We start from the raw sequence: 27,224 nt of genomic DNA on the forward strand, positions 1-27,224 counted from the left end.
TGGGTGCAGTGTGACACCTGTCACTCAGCGTGGGGGCGTGTCTCACTGTAACCAATCATAGGCGCCGGTGGGCGGGGAAAGCAGGGAATAGGAGATTGTTTAATGAGCGGCCGGCTTTTTCAAAATAGTAAAAGCCGCCGCAGCAGTGTGAATGCCGTGCAGAGCCGGTGATCGGGGATCGGTGAGTATGAGAGAGGGGGAGACACTTCAGTCACTCGGGGGATTAGCGGTCACCGGTGAATCCTTCACAGGTGACCGCTAATCAGTACTCGACACAGACAGAGCCGCGGTATGAGGATGAAGTCGGGTGAAGTTCACCCGAGTTCATTCTCATCGCGCAACTCTGTCTGCTGTCAGCCGACATTTATAAACGACATTGTGCATCACACACACGGACATTACACACGGACATTACACGTACACATACACGTTAATTCCACACGCACACACGGACGTTCTGCACACAAACACGGCTAGCATACGCAATTCACACAGGTGCCACACGGACCATAAAAACGGACACAAAAACGGGACACGGACCCGAAAAACGGCCCGTAACACACGTGCGTGTTTTTCACGGACGTGTGAAGGGGGCCTAAGGGTGTATTTACACTGACCAATTGCAACCTTCAAATGACTGCTCTGCTATATTAACCCATTTAGCAGTGGTTTTATAGCCTGTTTGGACAGTCTGACCGCACTCTCATGTACACAGAACTTTCACTAACATGATCATTCTGGGCACATAGAATAGAATTGTTCTCAGCAGCACATCTTTACAAAGAACGATCTGCTGCCGAGAGTGGTAATATTTAAGCAAGCTTAAAAGTGATTTAATCCGACGAAGAATGATTTGCTAGTGCATCGGGTGATTAGCAATGGTTCTCCATATCAGACAATGTAAATGCACATAAAAGATTAACTAAATATTTGGAAGATATTTTACATGTTTTAAGTCCATTAATTCTGAGCAGCTCAGTGGGGATCTAAGTGTGGAGACATCCACCAGTCACTCATAAAACATTTGACAGGTGTGCAGCTCAGGAGACAGGAGTGCAAACTCCGTGAAGAACGGATGTAATAGAAAATCATAGGCGCCTGTCTCCTGAGCTGTGCACTTCTAAGAAGTTGTTTGAGTGATTGATGAGGGTCTCAGGATCTAGACCCCACCGATCTACTCAGAATCAAAGAACCTAAAACATATAAAACCTGTCCAAAACATTTACTTTCTGTTTAAATATTTAATAATGCTACTGCCAGCATCAAATCAGAACAATGGTACCTGTATGGTCTGCTGGGTGATAATAGCTGATAACAGTTCCCACCATCTACTCACCTTTGTTAAGATCAAAGAGTTGCCTGTTCATGTGATACAATTGTATATGGAGCTGACATGACATTGCAATTGATCGCTGTACTAAGCTTGGTGCTGTTATTATGTTCTGCTGATGTATTAATGCACTAATGATGGTTCTGGTGATGTATTCCTATACAGATAGTGGTTTTGGTGCTGATGGTGGTTTTGATGATGTATTCAAGTACTGATGGTGGTTCTGGTAATGCATTCATGTACTGCACAACAGTACAAGAACACAACTGCCTTGAACTTCTGTGTTCTTGTGTTTTCTATTACAGAAACACTGCTACACATCTATTGTGGTGGCTAAACTATTAGAAAACAAAAGTATTTGCAGTCCATAATCAGTCACGCTAGATCCTTATCGTCCTCTAAATTCATCTGTTAGACTCTCCCATACATTAGACTGTATACCGGTGGGTTCAGCTGTAATTATTAAACTAATGTCTGTGTGGGCCTTAACTACTATCCGAAGGGTATGGAAACTGTTAATTTGACTTACCAGTAGGACGCGTGCCTACTTACAGTGCTTAGGGCAGCATGATTGCCAAATATGGCCCAGGTGCTATGTAGCTACCATGTAATTCAATGTCCAATCCTATAAACATTTCTTGAGTCAACAAACAAACAATAGAAACCACTCAGTAAACCAAACTGTGGCTAAGATTGTCTACTAGATGCATCGTCACAGGGAAAATCACTATCTTTTGGCACAAAATGCACATGAATCCCACATAGTTAAGGAAACACTGCTCTGTACTCCTGGAAAGTTCTCAAACAGTTCTAGCTATAGATTACTATCTTTGGGTTGACCAAAAACCCTAGTCATGCCTTAAGGCATGAAAGCGAAGTTTATGTGGCTCTAGAGAGACACATTTAATCATAAAATCAAATGCCCAAATGACACCACATATGTTTGGTTTGGACACCCCAAGTCAAAAAAAATTGTTAAAATCAGCCACTTTGATTGCAGGATTGTATTAGGCGGGCTTTGCACACTACGACATCGCAGGTGCGATGTCGGTGGGGTCAAATTGAAAGTGACACACTTCCGGCATCGCAGGCGACATCGTAGTGTGTAAAGCCTAGATGATACGATTAACGAGCGCAAAAGCGTTGTAATCGTATCATCGGTATAGCGTCGGCGTAATCCATAATTATGCTGATGCGACGGTCCGATGTTGTTCCTCGCTCCTGCGGCAGCACACATCGCTGTGTGTGAAGCCACAAGAGCGAGGAACATCTCCTACCGGCGTCACCGCAGCTCCCGTAGGATATGCGGAAGGAAGGAGGTGGGCGGGATGTTTACATCCCGCTCATCTCCGCCCCTCCGCTCCTATTGGCCGCCTGCCGTGTGACGTCGCAGTGACGCCACACGACCCGCCCCCTTAATAAGGAGGCGGGTCGCCGGCCACAGCGACGTCGCAGGACAGTTGAGTCCATGTGAAGCTGCCATAGCGATAATGTTCGCTATGGCAGCTATCACAAGGATATCGCAGCTGCGACAGGGGCGGGGACTATCGCGCTCGGCATCGCAGCATCGGTTTGCGATGTCGCAATGTGCAAAGCCCGCCTTAGCCTCCCACACAAATTAAAGCTAGTAATGTGCAAAGTCATGCATCTTCTGATAAGATGTGTTGTGATGTATATACACTCTGTAATATTTGTTCAAATGTCCAATAATGGTTTCAATGTACCGTAATTGGCCTAAGGCCTACCGAATTCCAATAAACTGATGTGATTTCTTCAGATCTGTGAAAATAGATCTGTTTGAAATCCTTCATCCTTGGGAAACCTTAACTCCATATCCTGTACCAGTAGCTTGTGATAATATTAATCTTCTATGGTTATCTTCTATATCTTCTATAATTGTAATCTTCTATAATTGGTATATTGATGACACTTACCACACTTTTCAAGACACTTTGTAGTATTGTTTATTTTCTCATGACATTTCTCTCCATCATTTCTTCTAGAGGAAACGTTTAGTGATTTCGATATTTTTGGACTGAGTTTTTCACAGTTCAATCTAAGAAGAATATGTTGGACTATTTAGAAACATGAAGGAATTTATACTGTATATTTGACCAAAGTGTAGCCCATAATTTCACTGTGAACTAAAGGAATGGAGCTTGGGAAACTGTTCTAGAAACTACTGGAACTGAGTGAGGAGTCTCGCAGCTCAGTGCTCTCAAAACTGAGGGTTCAATCAAACAAGTTCAGTTTGGTCCTGGCTTAGCCATGAGAGAGGACGGGTGCTCTTCCCTACAAGCAGGCACTACTACACCCAAAAGCTAATTCTAGTCCATACTAAGGGGACATCATTCTCAACATAGTCAAATTCACAAAGGAGTTAAGCTTGTAATAGTCCGGAGACGTTAAGTTAAACAAGGGCTCTCTTGAATTACCGTACTCACCTCTAGGTGCACTTCTGGCCAGAACCATTGCTACGTGAGTTCTACTGCATAAACTTTGTCTTCCCTACATCCTGCGATATGGAATAGTAGCACCAAAACTATGTGTACTCAATACATTGAGACAACTCGTGAAGGTCTCTCCTTTAGCACAACATTACTTAGCAAATAAGTGTTATGTTTACAAGTTGATAAGTCCAAGTGCTTTCAATTGCACCAACACCATGGGTACTCGCTGTAGGCAGACATGACCTCTATAGGAATGCTCTTATGGTGTCATAGAGTCCGGTTATACGTAGAGACATTCCAGCGATCTCAACAACGATATAACCTGGTCAGGATCACTGGTACATCGCTACCTAGTTGCTAGTGAGCTGGCAAACAGGAAGATCTAATTAACGACGCAGCAACTGTCGCGGAGGAGGGGACGCTGCGCTCACCCACTGCTCGGGTCCGGCCGCTGCTGCTGCTGCTCGGTGGTGGCTCGAGCGGTGGGCTGGATCCCGGGGACTCGAGCGGCGTTCCTCGCCCGTGAGTGAAAAGGGTGGGGATTGATTGTGGGGATTGGATATTGTCCTGACGCCACCCACGGTTGTGGTGAGATTGGTGACACCACCGCTGCTCTGGAAGGGGATCCCAGGAGCGATGACAGGGAGCAGCTTGGATGTTGGTTCTCCCCTCCGTGGGTAGGGGGTTTGGTTGTCCCGGGGCCCGGTGAGGGGTTAGGGATGGATGGCAGGCGGGTTACGGGGCCTGGCGAGGTGCAGGGTCGCGGGGGCAGCGCTCTGCCGCACGGCACGGTGGTACTCACTCAGCCAATGATGTACACAGAGTCTCCGGTAAAACAAACGGCTGGATGGACGGGTCCCACAGACGGCTGCGGTGTTTCTCCTCCCGGCAAGTTGATGGTGACTGCCTTTCCCTGCACCTGTGTAACGTGTACGGTTCCAATGGGTTCCCACCAGTAACCCGCTCCCCAGCTTGAAGGTTGCTGAAGGAGCCCCTTTTGCCCGCAGGCTCTGGCCCTGGGAACTTTAGCCTTGGCGGTGACTGTGTTTCCCTCTCTCGGTTGGACGGTTGCCTTCTGTCAGGACTTGGCTGCTGGGAAACCCAGGAGGTTCCCTTCACTAACGGATTTGGCAAATTCACGGCGACTCCTAGCCTTGCCGGGGTCCGTAAGCCCCTGCCGGATGGTGCTGGCTTCTCTTTGCGTACCGGTCCGGTACCGCCGAGCCACCGCCCGTCCACGGTCCTTACGGATAGCTCCAATAGGCCACTCCTGCAGACGGTCTCCACCATCTGCCAACCTTGCTGATCTGTCCGCGCCACACACCCGGACCAACTTCTGTCTGCTCAACTGCTACTTCCCTCCTTGCACTTTCACTTCCAAAAACTAGTCTCTTTACTTTTCCCGCCTCCAGGACTGTGAACTCCTTGGTGGGCGGGACCAACCGCCTGGCCCACCCCCTGTTGTGGACATCAGCCCCTGGAGGGAGGCAACAAGGGTTTTTGTCTGACTTTGGTGTGCCTGACCGGGAGTGTGGGGTGTGTTGGTGTTGTTCTGTGACGACCTGGCTTTCCCAGGGCGCCACATTCCCCCTTAGTAAAATGCAGACCGTCCGCAGGCTGCCCGTCCATCACCGGTTTTATTTTCACAAACTGAAAAGATAAACCGTAAAACAGGGATTCCAAGTATAATAACATCTTCCCATATCGGGAGGCATGGTACTTAAACGTTGCTAAACGGTTTCGGCTTCCGCTCTCTCCCACCCAAGCAACCTGGCCCTGATGCTGCCCCTAAGCAAACAGGCAGCACCCTTTGACCCTAGTCCAGCACAAGTTAACCGAGCGGGTTCTGTCCTTTTCAGGGCACCCACGTTCATGGGGAACCCCTGAAACCCCCCGGAGGATCGCCACCGGTTGCGGTAGTGGCGGGCCTGGGCCATCACTTCCCTCCAGGCCCATCCTCCAAATCAGCCTCTCCGGAGGCGGTAACGGTTAAGCCATAAAACAACATTTTTATTTAAAGACCACAAGTTCGTGGTTGCCCTGCCAGTTCTCGGGCTTGTCCGTAGTAGTACCTACGCATTGGTTTGTAAGGGGTCCCAACGGGGACCAGTTGCCGGCAACGACCGGTTCAATCAAGTTGCAAATCAGGTGAACTTCGGTTGATCACTCTTATCATCTGTTAACACTTTCAAACGGTACTTTCAACACACACAAAGTCCTGGTGGTCCCAACGGGGACAACTTGCAGCGGGGCTCCGCTGCCATTAGTGCTCGCTTCCCGCTGAGGTGGCCTCATTCTCTTCCACCAACATATCGAACATGCAGTGACAGGCCTGCTGGGAAAGGGGTGCCCGGTATCCGTTTCCACCAGTGCGCGGGGTGTAATAAACCACCGGCTCTCCCACGTAGCGGAGACGCTCACTTGTCTCCTCACTTTCAGGGTTGGGCTCAGCACCGGAGCTGGAGTCACTATCACTTGTCTCTGCGTCAGGCGCGTTGCCGCCAGCTGCCGCAGCCTCCTGGCTCCTGCACATCAGATTCTTCCGCGGTAGCGTGGGGCAGTAGGTCAGGTTGGCTAACGCTGAGGTGCCCCAAGAATAGTGGTAGGGACGATACGAGGGCCGAGATAGGGCCGGGCCCCCCAGCCGCAGTGGCCGGTCCTGGTCGGACATGGGGACGTGGGCTACCCATCGGCTCCATCATGTCTACTCCCTTCCCATACATTGGGGCAGTTGCAACCAGCGTTTCCACTTCATTGGTCCACTGCTCCATCATGAGGTATATCTGACTTTGCTGGCGTTGGTGGAACTCCATCACTCGGGCCTTCATCCATGCCACGGTCCCGGGCTCGGAGTCTGGCGCAATCACTGCCGGGACTTCTGGCACATTTTCGTTAAGGGGCCGCGGTCCCGGCGGCTCCCACAGAAGCGGTTCAGGTGGGTCCTGAGCGTCTGCAGCCGGCTGGTCCGCCGGGATGGGTTGGCAGGGTATCGCTACCAGTTGGACAGGTAGCGGGCCTAGTGGCGGGCCGGCAGCGGCTAACACGGGTAGCGGGGGAGGCAGCAGGGTGAGCGGGCGCAGGCCGGGCCCCTCAGCCGCAGTGGCCGATCCCTCGGGAACACAGGGGCGTGGGTCTCTTACCCGCTCCTCCGAATCCTCCTCCACCTCGCGTCTCCGCATAGCAGCCACCACGTCCGCCATGTCGGTCTCCCACTCCTCCAGGAGGAGGTCCATGTGGGCCTGCAGACGGTTATTCAGCGGGGCGGTCTGGTCTCTCAGCCACGTCGCCGTGCGGGGGCTTCTTCGTTGGTGGTCGGACTGTGCATCTCGGCAATGAGGTTTTCCAGGAAACCGGTATCGCTGCAGAGTCCTGGCGTCCCTGCTTCCACAGCCGCTGTTCACATGTGGCCAGACGCCATCAGTCCCCCTTAGTCTCTTTCCGGCTCCTCCTCTACAGGGGTGGGGTTTTGGCCTTCGCGCCTCCACTGCTCGAGGAGACGCTCGAGCGGGAATTTTTCGTGCCCAAGATGGCGGCTTCTCAAATTTTTGGGCCGGACACCTCCGGCGGTTACAAGGCGCACCTCTACCAGATGGCAGAGCGGTAAGATCCTGTTCGTGACGCCAAGTTGTCGCGGGCGGAGGAGGGGACGCTGCGCTTACCCACTGCTCAGGTCCGGCCGCTGCTGCTGCTGCTGCTCGGTGGTGGCTCGAGCGGTGGGCTGGATCCCGGGGACTCGAGCAGCGTTCCTCGCCCGTGAGTGAAAAGGGTGGGGATTGATTGTGGGGATTGGATATTGTCCGTGACGCCACCCACGGTTGTGGTGAGATTGGTGACACCACCGCTGCTCTGGACGGGGATCCCGGGAGCGATGACAGGGAGCAGCTTGGATGTTGGTTCTCCCCTCCGTGGGTAGTGGTTTGGTTGTCCCGGGGCCCAGTGAGGGGGTAGGGATGGATGGCAGGCGGGTTACGGGGCCTGGCGAGGTGCAGGGTCGCAGGGGCAGCGCTGTGCCGCACGGCACGGTGGTACTCACTCAGCCAATGATGTACACAGAGTCTCCGGTAAAACAAATGGCTGGATGGACGGGTCCCACAGACGGCTGCGGTGTTTCTCCTCCCGGCAGGTTGATGGTGACTGCCTTTCTCTGCACCTGTGTAACGTGTACGGTTCCAATGGGTTCCCACCAGTAACCCGCTCCCCAGCTTGAAGGTTGCTGAAGGAGCCCCTTTTGCCCGCAGGCTCTGGCCCTGGGAACTTTAGCCTTGGCGGTGACTGTGTTTCCTTCTCTCGGTTTGACGGTTGCCTTCTGTCGGGACTTGGCTGCTGGGAAACCCAGGAGGTTCCCTTCGCTAAAGGATTTGGCAAATTCACAGCGACTCCTAGCCTTGCCGGGGTCCGTAAGCCCCTGCCGGATGGTGCTGGCTTCGCTTTGCGTACCGGTCCGGTACCGCCGGGCCACCGCCCGTCCATGGTCCTTACGGATAGCTTCAATAGGCCACTCCTGCAGACGGTCACCATTGTCTGCCAACCTTGCTGATCTGTCCGGGCCACACACCCGGAGCAACTTCTGTCTGCTCAACTGCTACTTCCCTCCTTCCACTTTCACTTCCAAAAACTAGTCTCTTTACTTTTCCCGCCTCCAGGACTGTGAACTCCTCGGTGGGCGGGACCAACCACCTGGCCTACCCCCTGGTGTGGACATCAGCCCCTGGAGGGAGGCAACAAGGGCTTTTGTCTGACTTTGGTGTGCCTGACCGGGAGTGTGGGGTGTGTTGGTGTTGTTCTGTCACGACCTGGCTTGCCCAGGGCGCCACACAACCATACGGCGATCCGTATAATGTCCTCGGCAGTCATTGGAACCCTGTCACACAGCAGGTTTTCTGATGACTCAGACCTTGATAGAGGCGTAGACATGCCCGCGTCGCTGAGTTCTGAGTCGCCAACGAGGTCGCTCGTTGTTGATATGGCGTCAAACACAGCGATGCATGCTGCCCAGAGGGACACCAACGATCAAAAAATGAACCAGAATGTTCAGGAACAATCAGCGATATCGCAGTGGGGGGTGGTTGCTGCTATGTATCACACGTAGCGAGATGCTAGCGAGGTTGCTGTTGCTTCACAAAACGTGTGACGTTTCAGCGATCTCGCTAACGACATCGCTATGTGTGACGGGGCTATAGACTGTTTCCAAAAGTGCAATCTACCACTATTGACATTTGTGGACACAAGGGAAGTGCTTAGGGCCTAGCACTCCATTGCAGCTACCCTGACCCTTAGCAACATCTGGCACATCCTTGTGGATGACTACAATATCTTATTGTGAAAAGTAAAAGAAAGATGGAAAGGGTAAAACACTAATACAAATAAAACCTAATAAAAACATATTTTTTTAGAATTAGGGTAGATATATATAATTAACTTAACCTAAAGCCTATTGAAAATATAATGATGTACATACCCATAGCTGTAGCCTTCTGGAACAGGGAAAGGGATATGAGTCTTTGGCATTAAGAACATTGTCCTTAATATGTGGCAAATACTACAGCCTGATATGAACAGAAACAAATCCTGCAGCGAAATTCCATTTTGATAAAGAACCTAGGATCAATCAACAGTTTAGTAACATACAGCAGTCACAGGTATTAGGTATCTGCTTCCATTGGAGAGCATATTACGGTAGATCACTGGAAGAAATACACCCAATACATCTCATAGCAAGCTATAGATAGATATAACAATTTATTTACCATAAAAATTAAATATAATGTATATGGATAGAATAAGAAACATAATTTCACTTTTCATATACCGTACTTTCTAATTCTGGGCTTTAGATACATGCTAAGTTCTAGTCATTCTATGCATCTAAAATTAAAACTTCTGCAACCCAGTAAACGGTTAAATATTTACTATTGTTTTATCTAAACACCTAACCAGCAGTGTAACTAAAGTCTGATGGGCTGTGGTGCAAAATTTTGATCTGGGTCCTCCCCCCACATGTTGATCAAATGTGTGGGCCCTTGTAGCGTTCTAAACGCTATAAGGACATATGAGTGTCCTCCCTTCCCCCATGATGTAATGATGTCCCCCATACTGGTGTGCTGGTATATATGTTCCTTAACCTGGACCCATCCTGGTATATATGTTCCCCAAACTGGGCTCGTCTTGGTATATATGTCCCCCATCCTGATATATATGTCTCAATCTTGGTATATATGTTCTCGATCCTGGTATATATGTTCCCAATCCTGGTATATATGACCCCCGTTCTGGTATATATGGTCCCCATCGTGGTATATGGGTTCGCCAGCCTGATATATATTCTCCCCATCCTGATATGCTTGTCGACCAACAGACATTGACATGCTACCAAGAGTTAATCTCTGTTGGGCTACTTGTTAATCTCCTTTGATCACATACTGTGAGGAGCCAGTCACATTCACTCCCCTCTTATATATTCTGGCTGGACTATTCCATTAATGCCAGCTATAGTTTACCTATACTGGCCTGGTGAGGTGTTGTTATCCAGATTTACTGGTGGTTGTTGTGCATTATCACTGAGTGGTTGTGGTGTTAACCCTTGTTGACTTTTTGTTGCAATCTTCCTGCTCTTGCTTTCTCCTTACTCTCTTACGGTTTGTTCCTGTGAATTTGCACTGTGTCTGAGTTTTGGTTTTTCTCTATCTGTCTTAATCTGTGTTGTCATCACACTCCTTGCTTCCCTGAGGGGTTAACAGATTAGATCTGGTCCGTAGAAACGCCAGACACAGTACTCAGGCATCTCCACACTTTGGGATAACTCTGAGGTTATCGATGGCCTAGGGTTCCCTAGCATGAGGAACAGTATAGGAGCCCCCTGTTCCTTACTATCCTGCAGTCACATCTTAACATGGCCCAAATTGGGACATTTAAACCCCCACATCAAGAACACCCAGAAATGACTCTAACATGTCAAGGAGTACCCTCTTTTTACCGGATTTTGCATAAACTGCACCCCTATTGAGGTTAAGTTTGTGGGATTATCTCAGTAAAATCAGAACTGTAAGCACAAATGATAAAAAGTTCCAAATTATTTTCCAGTGTTAAATTGCTTACCTTGATAACTAGAAAAATAACAGAAGACGAGTCAAAAGCCCCATTGTATAGTGTTATTATTGTAGAGCGTTGGGATCCAAACAAATTTCCCACCTTTGCAAACAGAAGAGAGGTTTATAAGTTTCATGGATCTTATAGTATGCAATATACTATGCATTGATGCACACATACTGTATATATTGTTATTTAAAAAAATCTATCAGTATGACTTATGTGGCGAATCTTACCCTGTACAAAGTAGAGTTGGTTATCAGCAGTTTGTATGAACAGAATGTGTACACCATTATCAGGTGCATCCATACACAGAATGATTACACGTATACAAGAAAAATAGAAGTCTTTAATTTTGCCTAAGTATCATTACATCCCTTGATCAATAATTAACAAGTGAAGCGCGCTATAGTGCACATAAAAAGTTTTATTAGACACAGTATACAAGGGATATATCATGAATAGGATATATACAGGTTTTAGACAGAGACAAGCGAAAAAATCCCCATATGGGGCCACATGCAAAGTAATTGCCAAGTGATCTCCCTGATACATAAAGTGCTGTGTGTTAAATCCAAGTCTTATGCATATGAACAAATCCCAGCCATTACTTAGTACAAAATACTGAACAAAGTCAGATAATTACAGGCTAGAGAGCCAATTACAGCCAATCATTCAAGGGGAAAATATTGGCGCCCCTAGAGTATGTTTCATATTCAACATCAATGCAACTTCAATATTGTTGGCACAATGTAATTTGGACGACTCATTGGGCCATGATATTTCCCTGTATTTCCGTCATTAGTTTTGATGTAGACCTCTCAATAAGTGACTTTTTGTTTTCCACAAATTCATCAAATTATTTACACATTTTTCAAGTTATGTTTTGTTTTTTCATTTTTATGTTAATGTGGATTTTCCAAATGTTTTAGACAGATTTGTGAAAATTTGTACACCAGTACCCCTCTGGAGTGATTTTATGCACCCAAAGTTATTTTGGTGCATTTTTTGTGAAATGTGCCATTTTTCCCACTAAAAAGTCACAAAAACTAGATAAAGATATAAAGAATAGATTTCAAGTCATGAATTGTATGTGCCATTTTGATGAAAAACCACAAATAAAAAAAAAATCACTTCAATTAAACCGCAAATGATGTATCAGACCCAGTATGTTCTTGTATTACATAGGGGCAGAAACTATATTGTGGGAAACCACGTTTTTTACATGTGTTTTTACCACGTTTTGATGCTGTGCTTTTTGTCTCTTGGGGTGTCTTGCTTTAAACGTTATTGTGGGCACACAACCTAAATATTTAGACCCCAGATTTGCTATTTCTAAAGACTAAAGGCTGCTTTACACGCAGTGACATCGCTAGCGATGTCGCTCGTGAAAGCACCCGCTCCTGTTGTTTGTGTGTCATGGGCAAATCGGTGCCCGTGGCGCACAATATCGCTAAGATGCATCACACATACTTACCTTCCTAGCGACGTCACTGTAATCGGCAAACAACCTCTTTTTTAAGGGGACGGTTTGTGCGGCGTCACAGCGACGTCACACAGTGGGCCACCAATAGAAGCAGAGGGCCGGAGAGCAGCCGCATGAATTTCACTCCCACCTCGTTGCCGGAGGATGCAGGAACGCTGTTGCTCGTCGTTCCCGGGGTGTCACACATAGCGATGTGTGCTGTCTCAGGAACGACGAACAACCTGCGTCCAGAACGAGCAACAATATTTGGGAAAGGAACAACGTGTCAACAATCAACAATTTTGTGAGTATTTGGGATCGTTAGCGGTCGCTCGTAAGTGTCACAAGCAACAACGTCGCTAACGAGGTCGGATGTGCGTCACGAATTCCGTGACTCCAGGGATATCGCGTTAGTGATGTCATTGCGTGTAACGAGGCCTTTAAAGTGACCTATAGATTTGGTCCGATCTACATAGCAGGAGTTCATTCTATTTTGTCTTCAAGGGTTGGTCTATATTTATTCTTTGGCGTGCGTCTGAATAGATTTGGTGCAATTTACACCAATGTACTCTGACATACAGTATGTAATACCAGTCTGAATGAAACTGCTCCATTGTGAGTTTTTTTAAACACTAAATTTATTTTTTACCTTTTTTTATTTATATTATTTTTTTATATGCCCTTACATGCCTTTACAAGAGATAGCCTTGTAGACTTTTGATCTTTATTCAAAGTACCGGTAATTATTTTCCAATATATTTGTAAAAATGGCAATTTAGAAAAGGGAAAAATGTTATATTTAGTGTAAATTCCCCCTAAATTATCAAAATGGTTCAATTTCTGACATTTTTCTAATGCATATCACACCACTAGCGCTTCATTCTCCAGTCCTGTGATGGTCCCAGAAGTCCGGCCTGCATATATCAGAAAGTGATGACATAGGAATAACCCTTTAATAAAAAAAAACTTCACATATTCAGGGTAAGGGTTGAAGAATGGAAGCAAAGGAGTAAATGAAATCCCCCCCAGGATTAATTTACAGTGTATAGGGATATGATTTGGGAATTGAATTGTACTTGGATACGGTACATGGCCACTATATGGTGTTTTTTTTGTGCTATATACTGTAGCATTAGCCGGCTCTATATGGAAGTGTTATGGTATACAATATGTGGGCTGACATTAGAAGAAAAATGTTCTATAAATGACAAATGGATGAAGGGACTAATATCACTGATATGATAATAATATATAATACAGTTTTTTCCAATTTCCAATACATAAGTATACTGACCTGCATATTAGTCAAAATCAAGAGAATTCCACCAATTGCCAGGAAAGACAGAGCGGGAAATAGAAGCACGGCAGTATCTAATAATATAAATATATAGACAATGTAAAGTTTTTGCAGCAGCTTTTTGACATTAAGTGTTCTCTTAGAGAATAACATACTCACAAATGGAAGACATGCTGCTAACAAACTATTAATATATAGGACACATGCTACAAATGTTCCACACATGCCATTTCTACATAGGACACAGGCCAACTTCACCAATTGTACATAGAACAAAAGTCACTCACATTAATTTCTGCTAGCCTGCTGGATACCTCTTGGATCATATGTTGTGAGAGACCTATCACAGTCACTCTCTGCCTTTTTAAGATGGAGGAGCCTGTCTTCCTATTTCAGCAATAGATTTACCTACATTAGTCCGTGTGCTGTTGTATCCCAGTCCTGCTGGTGATTGTATCGCTTTGTGCGTGGAGTTATTTTGGAGTTCTATCATCATCTCGTTGCTTCCTCCCTGCTCTTATTTTCCTCCTTATCACTTGTTGTCTAATATCTCTGTGTGAGCATACTGTGTGATTGAGTTTTGTTTTTTACTGTTTGCTTTTATCTGTGGGTTATACCACTCCTGTCCCCCCCCTCCCCTTGGGTATGGGAGAAGAGTTGTCAGATCAGGCCTGTACAGGAGCAGGGCAAGGAAGGTGGTCCAGACATCGTCACCATCAGACGTATCTCTGGGATCAGGGACAGCTAGGGTCCCCTAGCCTGAGGGAAAGTTCGGTAGCCCTGGACCCTGGTTATTCCATCACACTCCTTAATAAGTCTGATACACTTCCATGGCCTAGTGCGATCCAAACATCGGATCAAACTCGGGCATGCTGTAATTTTTTTCCGGTCTGACATGTGAGCAGCCCCATTAAATAATATTGTACTTAGTGTGATCTGATGTTTTATCAGATCGCACTCAGACCGAATATACAGCACCTGCCCTAACCCTTCTTAGCAGACAAGATCTTTCTCATATGCAACTCTTTCAAAACCCAATCATAAAAAGGACTGCACAGATTTTAAAAAAAAATAAAAAAAACATGACTTTTTTTGACTGTTGAATATACAGGTGCAATCAACATTTTTCAACCCCCATTGCAAACTAGGTTCTTTCGCAAAACTTATAAACTTTGTGCTGTTTACAATAAATTACTCAATCAAGAACAATTTAAAAGGTTCAACACAACGAAAATAAAAAGTGGTTTCTCCAAATTCAGCCAAAATGTAAGCTTTTACTGACTACTGAAGTGTCAAAATTATTCAACCCTTCATGACAAGTGCCTTTGATAGGGAAGCTTTGGCTGTTATGACCTGCTGAAATACAGTCATATGAAAAAGTTTGGGCACCCCTATTAATGTTAACCCTTTTTCTTTATAACAATTTGGGTTTTTGCAACAGCTATTTCAGTTTCATATATCTAATAACTGATGGACTGAGTAATATTTCTGGATAGAAATGAGGTTTATTGTACTAACAGAAAATGTGCAATCCGCATTTAAACAAAATTTGACCGGTGCAAAAGTATGGGCACCTCAACATAAAAGTGACATTAATATTTTGTAGATCCTCCTTTTGCAAAAATAACAGCCTCTAGTCGCTTCCTGTAGCTTTTAATGCGTTCCTGGATCCTGCATGAAGGTATATTTGACCATTCCTGTTTACAAAACAATTCCAGTTCAGTTAAGTTTGATGGTCGCTGAGCATGGACAGCACGATTCAAATCATCCCACAGATTTTCAATGATATTCAGGTCTGGGGACTGGGATGGCCATTCCAGAACATTGTAATTGTTCCTCTGCATGAATGCCTGAGTAGATTTGGAGCGGTGTTTTGGATCATTGTCTTGCTGAAATATCCATCCCCTGCGTAACTTCAACTTCGTCACTGATTCTTGCACATTATTGTCAAGAATCTGCTGATACTGAGTTGAATCCATGCAACCCTCAACTTTAACAAGATTCCCGGTGCCGGCATTGGCCACACAGCCCCAAAGCATGATGGAATCTCCACCAAATTTTACTGTGGGTAGCAAGTGCTTTTCTTGGAATGCCATGTTTTTTTACCTCCATGCATAACGCCTTTTTGTATGACCAAACAACTCAATCTTTGTTTCATCAGTCCACAGGACTTTCTTCCAAAATGTAACTGGCTTGTCCAAATGTGCTTTTACATACCTCAGGCGACTCTGTTTGTGGCGTGCTTGCAGAAACGGCTTCTTTGGCATCACTCTCCCATACAGCTTCTCCTTGTGCAACGTGCGCTGTATTGTTGACCGATGCACATTGAGACCATCTGCAGCAAGATGAAGCTGCAGGTCTTTGGACGTGGTCTGTGGATTGTCCTTGACTGTTCTCACCATTCTTCTTCTCTGCCTTTCTGATATTTTTCTTGGCCTGACACTTCTGGGCTTAACAAGAACTGTACCTGTGTTCTTCCATTTCCTTACTATGTTCCTCACAGTGGAAACTGACAGTTTAAATCTCTGAGACAACTTTTTGTATCCTTCCCCTGAACAACTATGTTGAATAATCTTTGTTTTCAGATCATTTGAGAGGTGTTTTGAGGAGCCCATGATGCCACTCTTCATGGGAGATTCAAATAGGAGAACAACTTGCAAGTGGCCACCTTAAATACCTTTTCTCATGATTGGATACACCTGCCTATGAAGTTCAAAGCTCAATGAGGTTACAAAACCAATTTAGTGCTTCAGTAACTCAGTAAAAAATAGTTAGGAGTGTTCAAATCAAGAAATTGATAAGGGTGCCCATACTTTTGCACCGGTCAAATTTTGTTTAAATGCGGATTGCACATTTTCTGTTAGTACAATAAACCTCATTTCTATCCAGAAATATTACTCAGTCCATCAGTTATTAGATATATGAAACTGAAATAGCTGTTGCAAAAACCCAAATTGTTATAAAGAAAAAAGGTTAACATTAATAGGGGTGCCCAAACTTTTTCATATGACTGTATGATGCATAGGCAGACACCAGCTTCTAGCAGTGTTTCTGAGGAATCTTACTTTGCCTATTCTTTAAGAGCAATGGCATCCAGTCCACTAATTTTTCTTGGGTTGTCAAGAGAGTGGCCCAGAAAGTTAAAAGAAATGATCATTGCCTTGTAAACACAAGGACAATGTCACAAAATGAAAGTCAATGGATATAATTTTCCTACAGATTCCGTTAGGGCCCCGTTGCACGCTACGATTTATCTGACAATATGTCGTCGGGGTCACGGTTTTCGTGACACACTTCCGTCGTCGTTAGCGACGTTGTTGCGTGTGACACCTACGAGTGACTCCGAAAGATCTTAAAAATAGCGAAAATCGTTGATCGTTGACACGTCGTTCAGTTTCAAAATATTGTTCGTTGTTTAGAACGCAGCAGACATATTGCTACGTTTGACACCCTGCAAACGACGAACAACATCGTTAGTGCGTCCCTCATCAGTGACGCGGGCGTGTCGTTATAAGCAATGCTCCACGCCTCCTCCGCTCTGATTGGTGGTACCAACTGCGTTCTGATTTGGCAGGCATGGTTGATAAGGCGGACACAATTATACTCCTCTGTCGTTGCCGGAATCGTTGGGAGTATTGCTGTGTGACGGTGTCCACATGACTGCCTTGGTCAAACAATATATCACTGAACGATGTTGCGTCATTTGTGAAATGGGTACGTGTGACCGCTACAAAACGACCTATGAGCGATCTCGGCAAATCATAGCAATGATCTGGGCGTGTCACATCACTAACGAGATCGCTAGCGATATCGTTGTGTGTAAAGTGGCCTTTAGAAGCAGAGTTCATAAGTTATAGGAACACTGGCTACACTACCTGGACATGGCAGAAGGAGGATTATATCAGTGGCTGCTACCAGATCCCTGAGGAGGCAAGAGATCAAATACCTTCAAGACACCTGCAGCAAGGTTTGGTGGCAGCAGGCAGTGAGGTTTCCGTTTTCACAGTAAGCATAATAAATCCTAGAGATATCCATGTCTGGACTTCAAGGTCTAACCATCTCATGGCCAAAAAGCACAACCAAAGTAATCTCTGACATGCTCAAATCCCAATACAGCAGGTGAAATAAGTATTGAACACATCACCAATTTTCTAAGTAAATATATTCTGAAGGTGCCATTGACATGAATTTTTCACCAGATGTCGGTGACAACCCATCCAATCTATACATCTCTTTGACCCTTTGTTTTAGCATCATGTGTTCATGACATGGTAATGAACCATGCAGGGCTTCAGACGTTTGCAATAATCACATCGCTGCAGAGGCACGGCACTTCAAAACGCCATGCCGCCAGGCAAGGATGTGAGCAGGTATGCACATACCGGGGTGGGCACATCATATCACCAATATCACCATGTCGACACTCATGACCTGCAGGGGCGGGAGCACAAAAGAGCTCACCCTGCCGGGATTAAATATCTAGACGATGGCAGCGTTCAGTCTCTCTTTGCTCCCGCCACCCTTTGTGCCCACTCTCTCTCCCCTCTCATCTCCTGGCAAAGAGCAGGATGATCAAGAACATCTTTCATCCGCACCACTCGGCGAGGATCATCTGCTGACAGCAACCATACTGGCCTAAGTATTAACCTCCAGCAAACCCTCTGCATTAACCAATTGCAAACCCTCTTAATTAACCCTCTGCAAACCCCCCTGCATACTGGGACTTCTGATAACTTATATCAACCCCTTGTTGTCATATATTTTGCTGCATTACTATTAATCCCTTGATTTCTATCTAGTGATAGTAGGTGTGTGGGCTGCTACGTGTGTGTATATGTGTGTGTGTGTGTTTTAGCTAACATGGGTGGTATATTATTAGGTAATTGTTTAATTGTGTATTATTATTGTGTGCTATTACGGTATTTTCATATTAATGCGGTAGTTCATAGTATAATAATTTTAGACTCTCAGTGTGTAATAATTAGTCTTTATAAGTACACAATTTTGTCTTAGTTATTCGCCGTTCATATACATATACCAAAATGAACAGAAAGCGTTAAGGTGTCATTTATTGATTGAATATTAAATATTATTAGTTAAAGCTGACATTAATAATTAATATTTGGAGTACCCTTTTAACATTAACGGAGCTTCCCTTTTTACAATCATAAAATATCATATTCCGTGTAAATGCCCAGGCTGTCATCTTATCAAGGTTTCTTCTGTAATATTTTACAATGCATTTTACTTCGTAATAACTGTTTATTTTCAGGTTTACTGTTCCTTTAATGGATTGTATGATTCAATCTCATACTTCATTGTGGCTAACAGATTATTTTTATCCCACTTAGAATTGAAGCAAATGAGGAAGTGAGAACAAATAAGTTATTTTGTTATTTTCTTAAGATAAGGAACAATTATTCATCCCAAACATATGACTCAATGAAATAAACAGGGGCACAGCTATGGCTGTGAGAGGAGCGCCTTTCTGTCCCATAAAGTACACAAGTATATAAATGGTATATGGTAACTAACTGGTGTTTAGAAAAGAATGCTTGGTTTGATGAGCTGCCGTATCTCTTAAGTTGATTGACAGGTCTCTCCTTTGTGTAATTAGCAAGAGACCTATTCGTCAACTAGAGTGTTGAGAAAAGAAGGACCATAGGAAGAGAGAAAACTGTGCCCGGCCATCTTCTTCCCTCACCACTCTAGTTGATAGGTCTCTTGCTAAATACACACATAGGAGAGACCTGTCAATCAACTAAAGCGAGAAGTAGGCTATAAGAAACCCATATTAGTGCCATGCCTGCCTAAAGTCCGGCTCTGATTTGGACAGCAAGAATCAGCTGAAAGGTTCTCTTTAGGCTATGTGCCCACGCTGCGGATTTACCGCGGATTTTGCCGCGGATTTGCCACGGATTTGCCGCGGATTTCCCGAAAATCTGCAGCAGCGGCACTTCCAAGCCATTTCAATGGCATTTTGGAAATGCTGTGTCCATGCTGCGGATTTTTCCGCTGCGGATTTGCCGCGGATTTTGATCCGGAAAAATCTGCAGCATGTCAATTGTTTGTTGCAGATTTGGTGCGGATTTTCGGTATAGAATGGGGGAAAAAAAAAAAAATCCGCATCAAAATCCGCGGCAAATCCGCGGTAAATCCGCGGCAAATCCGCGGGTGCGGATTTGCCGCGAAAGTCGCGGATTTTCATGCAGAAAAATCCGCAGGTACATTCTACCTTGGACACATAGCCTTAAGGCTATGTGCGCACGCTGCGGATTTTGCCGCGGATTTGCTGCAGAAAATGTGTCTAACATTTCTGCAGTCATTCCCCAGCAAAACCTATGGGTATAAAAAAATGCTGTGCGCACACTGAGTTTTTTATACCTGCGGACTTACCCGCGGAATTTCTTCTGCGGAATTAATGTGGATGTCACTTCTTTTCCGCAGGTACCTGCGGTTTTTGCCATAGATAATGGTAAAAATCCGCAGGGACCAACCTGCGGAAAACCGGCGGCAAATTCATACCAAGCCGCGGCAAAACCGCAAGCGGATTTCGTTGCGGTTTTGGTGCAATTTTTTACCGCAGGCGAGGGATTCTTTAAGAGGTCCGGATTTTCCTTGAGAAAAATTCAATTTCTAGTGCGCAAGTGGCCTAAAGGGGTTTTCTGGTTCTAGAAAAGCTATATCTCCTAGTATCCCTTTGTTTTAAAAGAAGAAACTCTGCTTTTCTCATCCGCCCGAGGTCCAGCGCTCCATGCTGCTCCATGTCTATCATTGTCTACGTCTACAGTGCTGACACCATGATGATAGCGCTGCAGCCAATCACAGCTGAACTGTGCTCCTTGATGGGCTGCAATGTTGTTGATGAAGACAATAACAGACACCAGGAGCAGAAGCAGAGACGGGCTAAAGTCAGTTTGTTATTTTAAGACACCTTTAAAAACAGTACATAGAAAACAATGCTGTAGAATATTGCTAAAATCTTACGACCTCTAAGTATTTTACATTGACCTACCTGCTGTAGAGAGGGCAATAAGGAGGGTGGCTGTTGTATATAGACAACTAGAGAACAAAAACACCATCAATAAATGTTATATTTTATTAAATAGAAAAATATAAAAGAACAATAAACATATAAAGAGGGAGTCTTAATACATTTCACACTGATGTTATTTTAGCACTGAAGTCTACTTCAGTGAGCAAACCTGAACTGTAATGTTTGATGTTCATACCGAAAACAAGGTATCCGGATCTAAGAATCGAACATGGACTTGGCTGGTTATCAAAAAAAGGACAGGCGATGCAATTTTTTAAACGTATTTAAATAAACAACTTTAAAAACAGGTGTGGGATTCCCTCTATTTTTGTAACGAGCCAAGGTAAAGCTGACAGCTGAAGGCTGTGGCACCCAGCTGTCTGCTTTAGGCCTCTGCCACACTCACGTGAATTTCACGCACGTGCCGAGAGACACGTATTTTCCCTGCGTGTTGTGTGCAGGTAAGTACGTGTCTCTGGTACGTGCGTGACACGTGTGTTCTACGTGTGCTATCCGCGATAGCACACGTAGAATCGGTAATTATTATACTCACCTGGTCCTTCCTGATGTCCGCGCTGCTGTCCGTGGTGCTGATCTTCGGCTCCAGCCCTCCCGTCTCCCCGCTGCTGCTGCTGCCAGGCTGTGAAGTGAATATTCAATGAGAATAATGAGCGGCGGTCGGCAGCAAGAGGCAGCAGCGGCAGAGACAGGAGGGCTGGAGAAGGTGAGTTAATGTTTTTTTTTTTTTCACTGACATGTGTGTTTTCTCCGGCGCGTGTCACACGGGACCGCATCCACACTACACCCGTGTGGTACGGGTGCGGGCCGTGTGACACCCGTGCTGCCGGCGAAAAACCGGACATGTCAGCGCTTTGAAAATCACGGGTGTTACACGGCCCGCACCCGTACCACACGGGTGTAGTGTGGATGCGGTCCCGTGTGACACGCGCCGGAGAAAACACACATGTCAGTGAAAAAAAAAAAAACATTAACTCACCTTCTCCAGCCCTCCTGCTGCCGACCGCCGCTCATTAATCTCATAGAATATTCACTTCACTGCCTGGCAGCAGCAGCAGCGGGGAGACGGGAGGGCTGGAGACCGCGGATCAGCACCACGGACAGCAGCGCAGACATCAGGAAGGACCAGGTGAGTATAATAATTACTGATTCTACGTGTGCTATCGCGGATAGCACACGTAGAACACACGTGTCACGCACGTACCAGAGACACGTACTTACCTGCACGCAACACGCAGGGAAAATACGTGTCTCTCGGCACGTGCGTGAAATTCACGTGAGTGTGGCAGAGGCCTTAGCTGCACTGGTTATCAAGAATAGGCAGGAGCCCAACTCTATTTTTTTATTAATTTTTATTAATTCCTTATCCACATTTATTTGCAGGGCAATTGCCCGCATTTTTTTTCCTTTTGCAGCTCCTTAGCCTTTACTACAACCTTTTTACCGCCATTTTACAGCACACAAGTTTGAGACACCATTGAATTATATGTTGTTCAGTGTCCGGAGTCAAGTTGGGATGAAATCCGGGTCCCAAACTGAACTTTTAACTAAAGCCTGGCCATCTCTACTAAGGAGGCTTAAAAAATAAAATCATTCCATCATTGTGAACAGATTCTAAAGAATAGTCTCATGAAAAGTATTGTTCAAAACTCCATAATGCATGTGAAAAGAAGTGCATTTGCTATAAACTTCCAATAAAAAATAGTGCATAGGTTTGTATGTACATTGAATTTTTGATATATCATTAAAGGAGTTATCAACTATTGAACAAACCCTGATTAATCAATTAAAAGTTCTCTAGAAAATACTCTGACTTCTCAAAGCGATGTCATTGCAGTGATGTCAATGCTGCTGTTCCTGGCATATGATGCGACACTGACCAGCTGCAACCTTTGTTATTTTGTGAGAAAAGAATACAAGGAATAGAGCACTAACCTCCCCTAAACAGTGCCACTGTCCCATCCTGGTATATGTCCCCATCCTGGTGTATGACCCTGATCATGGATAAAGCCTGGTATATATGGCCCCACCCTAGTATATATCCCCATCATGGCCCCATCCTGGTGTATGACCCCGATCATGGATATAACCTGGTATATATATGGTCCCACCCTGCTATATATGTCCCCATCATTGCAAATCCTGGTATATATGGCCACATCATGGCCCATCTTGGTATATATGGCCCCATCATGGCCCCATCCTGGTATATCGCCCCCCATCCTGGTATATAGCCCTCCAGTGTGGTATATAGCCACCTATCCTGGTATATAGCCCCCTCATCCTGGTATATAGCCCCCATCATGCTATATAGCCCACTCATCCTGGTATATAGCCCCCACCACGCTGCACATAGTAAAAAAAATAAACAATTGTACTATGCATGCTTTGGAATACATAAGATTTATGACAAACATGATCTTCAACGCCAAGACTACAGGCGCTGCTGCTTTTGTTGCAGTGGTGTGTGTTCATGTATGAGTAATGGAGAAAAATCACTTACATTGCAATAAACCTCGTCACTGCCGTTCCAAATCGATCAAAGACATAACCACCTGGAAAGGTCATGGCGCTGTTCATGAAAGCTGCCACTGTAAATATTAGCGAGAACTGCTCATCCTGCAAAGAGCAACCTGTAAAAAATAATATATATAACAGTTATTTTTTTATTTGATGCTTTGGAGACTTGTGGTCTTTTAGGGATGACTTGATATACAGTATATAACATTTTTATGATACAGGAATACATTGAGTTCGGTAATCATATTCTCGTGCTTTTTCCTATTGACAAATCTACCCCTCTCTACATATCAGGCAACAGACAATTCCTATTGTGCCGTGTCACGATTCAGTCTGCTGTTGCAGAGTTGTATTTGTCACCTGTTCCTGTGGTCATTGTTTCCCTGTGCTTGTGTGGCGCCCTGGACAAGCCAGGTCATCACAGAACTACACCAACACACCCCACACCCCGGTTAGGCACACCGAAGCCAAACACAAAATCCTTGTTGCCTTCCTCCAGGGGCTGATGTCCACACCAGGGGGTGGGCCAGGCGGTTGGTCCCGCCCACAAGGAGTACACAGTCCTGGAGGCGGGAAAAGGAAGGAGTCGAGATTAGAGTTTTGAAGTGAGAGGAAGTAAAGTGGTAGTGGAGCAGTCTGAAGGTGGTCCGGGTGTGTGGCCCGGACGGAACAGCAAGGTTGGCAGACGGTGGTGACCGTCTGCAGTAGAGGCTTACTGGAGCCAACCGTAAGGACCGTGGACGGGCGGTGGCCCGGCGGTACCGGATAGGCGAGCAAAGAGAAGCCAGCACCATCCGGCAGGGCTTACGGACCCCGACAAGGCTAGTAGTCGCCGTTAAATTTGTCAAATCCGTTAGCGAAGGGAACCTCCGGGGTTTCCCAGCACTGAAGTCCCGATTGAAGGCAACCGCTCAAACCGTAAAGGGAAACACAGTCACCGCCAAGGCTACAGTTCCCAGGGCCAGAGCCTGCGGGCAAAAGGGGCTCCCTCAGCATCCATCCAAGCTGGGGAGCGGGTTACCGGTGGGAAGCCATTGGAACCGTAACACAACACAAGTGCAAGGAAAGGCAGTCACCATCAACCTGACAGGAGGAGAAACACCGCAGCCGTCTGTGGGACCCATCCATCCAGCCGTTTGTTTTACCGGAGACTTTGCTTTCATCATTGGCTGAGTGAGTACCACCGTGCCGTGCGGCGCTGCGCTGCCCCCGCGACCCTGCACCTCACTGGGCCCCGTTGCCCGCCTGCCATTCCTACCCAACCCCTCACCGGGCCCCGGGACAACCAACCCCCTACCCACGGAGGGGAGAACCAACATCCAAGCTGCTCCCTGTCATTGCTCCCGGGATCCCCATCCAGAGCAGCGGTGGTGTCACCAATCTCACCACAACCGTGGGTGGCGTCACGGACAATTTCCCTAAACCCAAACCACCCCCTTTCACTCACAGGCGAGGAACGCCGCTCGAGTCCCCGGGATCCGGCCCACCGCTCGTGCCACCACCGAGCAGCAGCAGCAGTAGCCGGACCTGAGCAGTGGGTGAGCGTAGCGTCCCCTCCTCCGCCCGCGACAACTTGGCATCACGAACAGGATCTTACCGCTCTGCCGTCTGGTAGAGGTGCGCCTTGTGACCGCCGGAGGTGTCCGGCCGAAAATTTTGAGAAGCCGCCATTCTGGGCGCGAAAAGTCCCCGCTCGAGCGTCTCCTCGAGTAGTGGAGGCGCGAAAGCCGAAACTCCGCCCCTGTAGAGGAGGAGCCGGAAAAAGACTAAGGGGGACGAAAACAAGATGTCTGCGCCTGACGGAGCCGCTGGAGGAGCGGTGGTCGCAGCCGCATGTAACTAGCGCTGCAGCGTGCAGGAACGCCAGGACTCTGCTGAAACACATTCCTGGATCGAGAAGCAAGATGTGCCAGGAGCTCCCGGCCCAAGTCCACTTCATGCTGGCGAAGTGGATGTCGGAGATGAAGGGCCTGGCTGCAACCGTTTGGGCATCCGAAGTGGAAGTGGTCTCAGAGGAGCGGGTAAGCGACCCACGTCCCTATGTCCCCGAGGGATCGGTCGATACGGCTGAGGGGCCCGGCCTGCTGCCGTCCACCACGCTACCTCCCTCACTGCCCATGCCCGCGGCCGACGCCCCAACCGACCCGTTACCCCTGCCACCGGTAGCGGAGCCCGCAGCGTCTGTGGGAAACAGCCCAGACCTGCGGCCCCCGGGCCTTACCTTCACCACCGCCCTGGCACCCGCCCCGGCTTCCATCGCAGCCGCGACGGAGAGGACGACGGCCCTGGCAGCCCGCCCGGCCGCAACGGTGGCGACCCTCGCCCAAAGGCCAGCACCGCAAGTCCCGCTGACCGCTCCCAGACACCCGGGCTCGGCTAAGGCACGGCGGGGATGCAGCTGCCAGGAGGCAGAGCAGGCCATGTCACAGCGGGGTCCCTCATTACCGAAGGTACCGGTCATAGCCGGCACGGGGGGACTCCGGCTGGGCCCATCCCCCACACCGCCTGAACCGGAGCAAGCAGAAAGTGCTCCGCACCGGGAGCGGGAGCAAAGGCAGCTGCGCCGCGGGATTGCTGATTAAGAAAGAAAAGTTAGAGCATGGTAGCGGTTCCCGGTTACCTTGCTGTCGGTCCCCATTGGGACTCTGCTGACATTCCAGACGGCCCTCAAGGCTAAGGAGTCCGGTTGGAGGAGCAGTCGTACCCGCATCATCGGCAGCTGAAAATGGAGTCCTGTGGGACAGTGTCACCCCTGTGTGAGGGTGGCGTTGGGGGCTCGTGCTGTTCGATGATGGACTGTGGGAAAGCTGCAGGAGAAAGCTGTACCGGAGCCAGGTGTTGTGGATGGCCCCTAGGACCCAGCTAGCAGTCCCCGTTGGGACCCTACGGCAAGTCTCCGTTAGGACCCTACAGTTTTGTTTGTGGTAGCCTGTTGGCTACGAAGCACTGTTGTCCCCGTAGGGACTGCTTTAAACCATGCGTAGAAACTGCTACAGACAAGCCCGAGAACTAGCAGAGCAACCACGAACTTGTGGTATGTAAATAAAAATGTTGGCTTGATTCCGTTACCGCCTCTGGAGAGGCTGATTTGGAGGATGGGCCTGGAGGAAAGTGATGGCTCAGGCCCGCCACTACCGTAACCGGTGGCGATCCTCCGGGGGTTCAGGGGTCCCCATGGACGTGGGTCCCCTGAAAGGGACAGAACCCGCAACTTGGTGCTGGACTGGGGTCAAGGGGTGCTGCCCATTTGCTTAGGGGCAGCATCAGGGCCAGGTTGCTTGGGTGGGAGAAGAGCGGAAGCCGTACCGTTAATAAAGACAATTGTTTAGTAACGTTTAAGAAATGTGCCTCCCGATGTGGGAAGAATGAAAAATGCTTGTGTTTTAAATGTTTTTACCGTTTATCTTTTACAGTTAAAATAAAACCGGTGATGGACGGGCAGCCCGCGGACGGTCTGCATTTTACTAAGGGGGAATGTGGCACCCTGGATAAGCCAGGTCGTCACAGAACTACACCAACACACCCCACACCCCGGTTAGGCACACCGAAGCCAAACACAAAATCCTTGTTGACTTCCTCCAGGGGCTGATGTCCACACCAGGGGGTGGGCCAGGCGGTTGGTCCCGCCCACCGAGGAGTACACAGTCCTGGAGGCGGGAAAAGGAAGGAGTCGAGATTAGAGTTTTGAAGTGAGAGGAAGTAAAGTAGTAGTGGAGCAGTCTGAAGGTGGTCCGGGTGTGTGGCCCGGACGGAACAGCAAGGTTGGCAGACGGTGGTGACCGTCTGCAGTAGAGGCTTACTGGAGCCAACCGTAAGGACCGTGGACGGGCGGTGGCCCGGCGGTACCGGATCGGCGAGCAAAGAGAATCCAGCACCATCCGGCAGGGATTACGGACCCCGACAAGGCTAGGAGTCGCCGTTGAATTTGTCAAATCCGTTAGCGAAGGGAACCTCCGGGGTTTCCCAGCACTCAAGTCCTGATTGAAGGCAACCTCTCAAACCGTAAAGGGAAACACAGTCAC

General features: G+C 47.3%; 1 protein-coding gene across 3 annotated transcripts in view; it reads right to left on the bottom strand.

The window, feature by feature from the left end:
- The window catches only part of SLC43A3 (solute carrier family 43 member 3), a 61,630-nt gene that overhangs the window by 12,084 nt on the left and 22,322 nt on the right, over positions 1-27,224 (bottom strand). For all 3 annotated transcript variants that reach the window (XM_075349466.1, XM_075349464.1, XM_075349465.1), the window contains exons 4-9: positions 23,186-23,315; positions 20,644-20,690; positions 13,626-13,702; positions 10,876-10,968; positions 9,239-9,378; positions 3,265-3,386 (exon numbers count right to left, since the gene is read on the bottom strand). In XM_075349466.1, coding sequence (XP_075205581.1) covers positions 3,265-3,386; positions 9,239-9,378; positions 10,876-10,968; positions 13,626-13,702; positions 20,644-20,690; positions 23,186-23,315 — 609 coding nt within the window. The remainder of the gene's footprint in view (positions 1-3,264; positions 3,387-9,238; positions 9,379-10,875; positions 10,969-13,625; positions 13,703-20,643; positions 20,691-23,185; positions 23,316-27,224) is intronic.

Source organism: Anomaloglossus baeobatrachus, chromosome 5 (assembly GCF_048569485.1).
Source record: "Anomaloglossus baeobatrachus isolate aAnoBae1 chromosome 5, aAnoBae1.hap1, whole genome shotgun sequence".
NCBI classification, from domain to species: Eukaryota; Metazoa; Chordata; class Amphibia; order Anura; family Aromobatidae; genus Anomaloglossus; species Anomaloglossus baeobatrachus.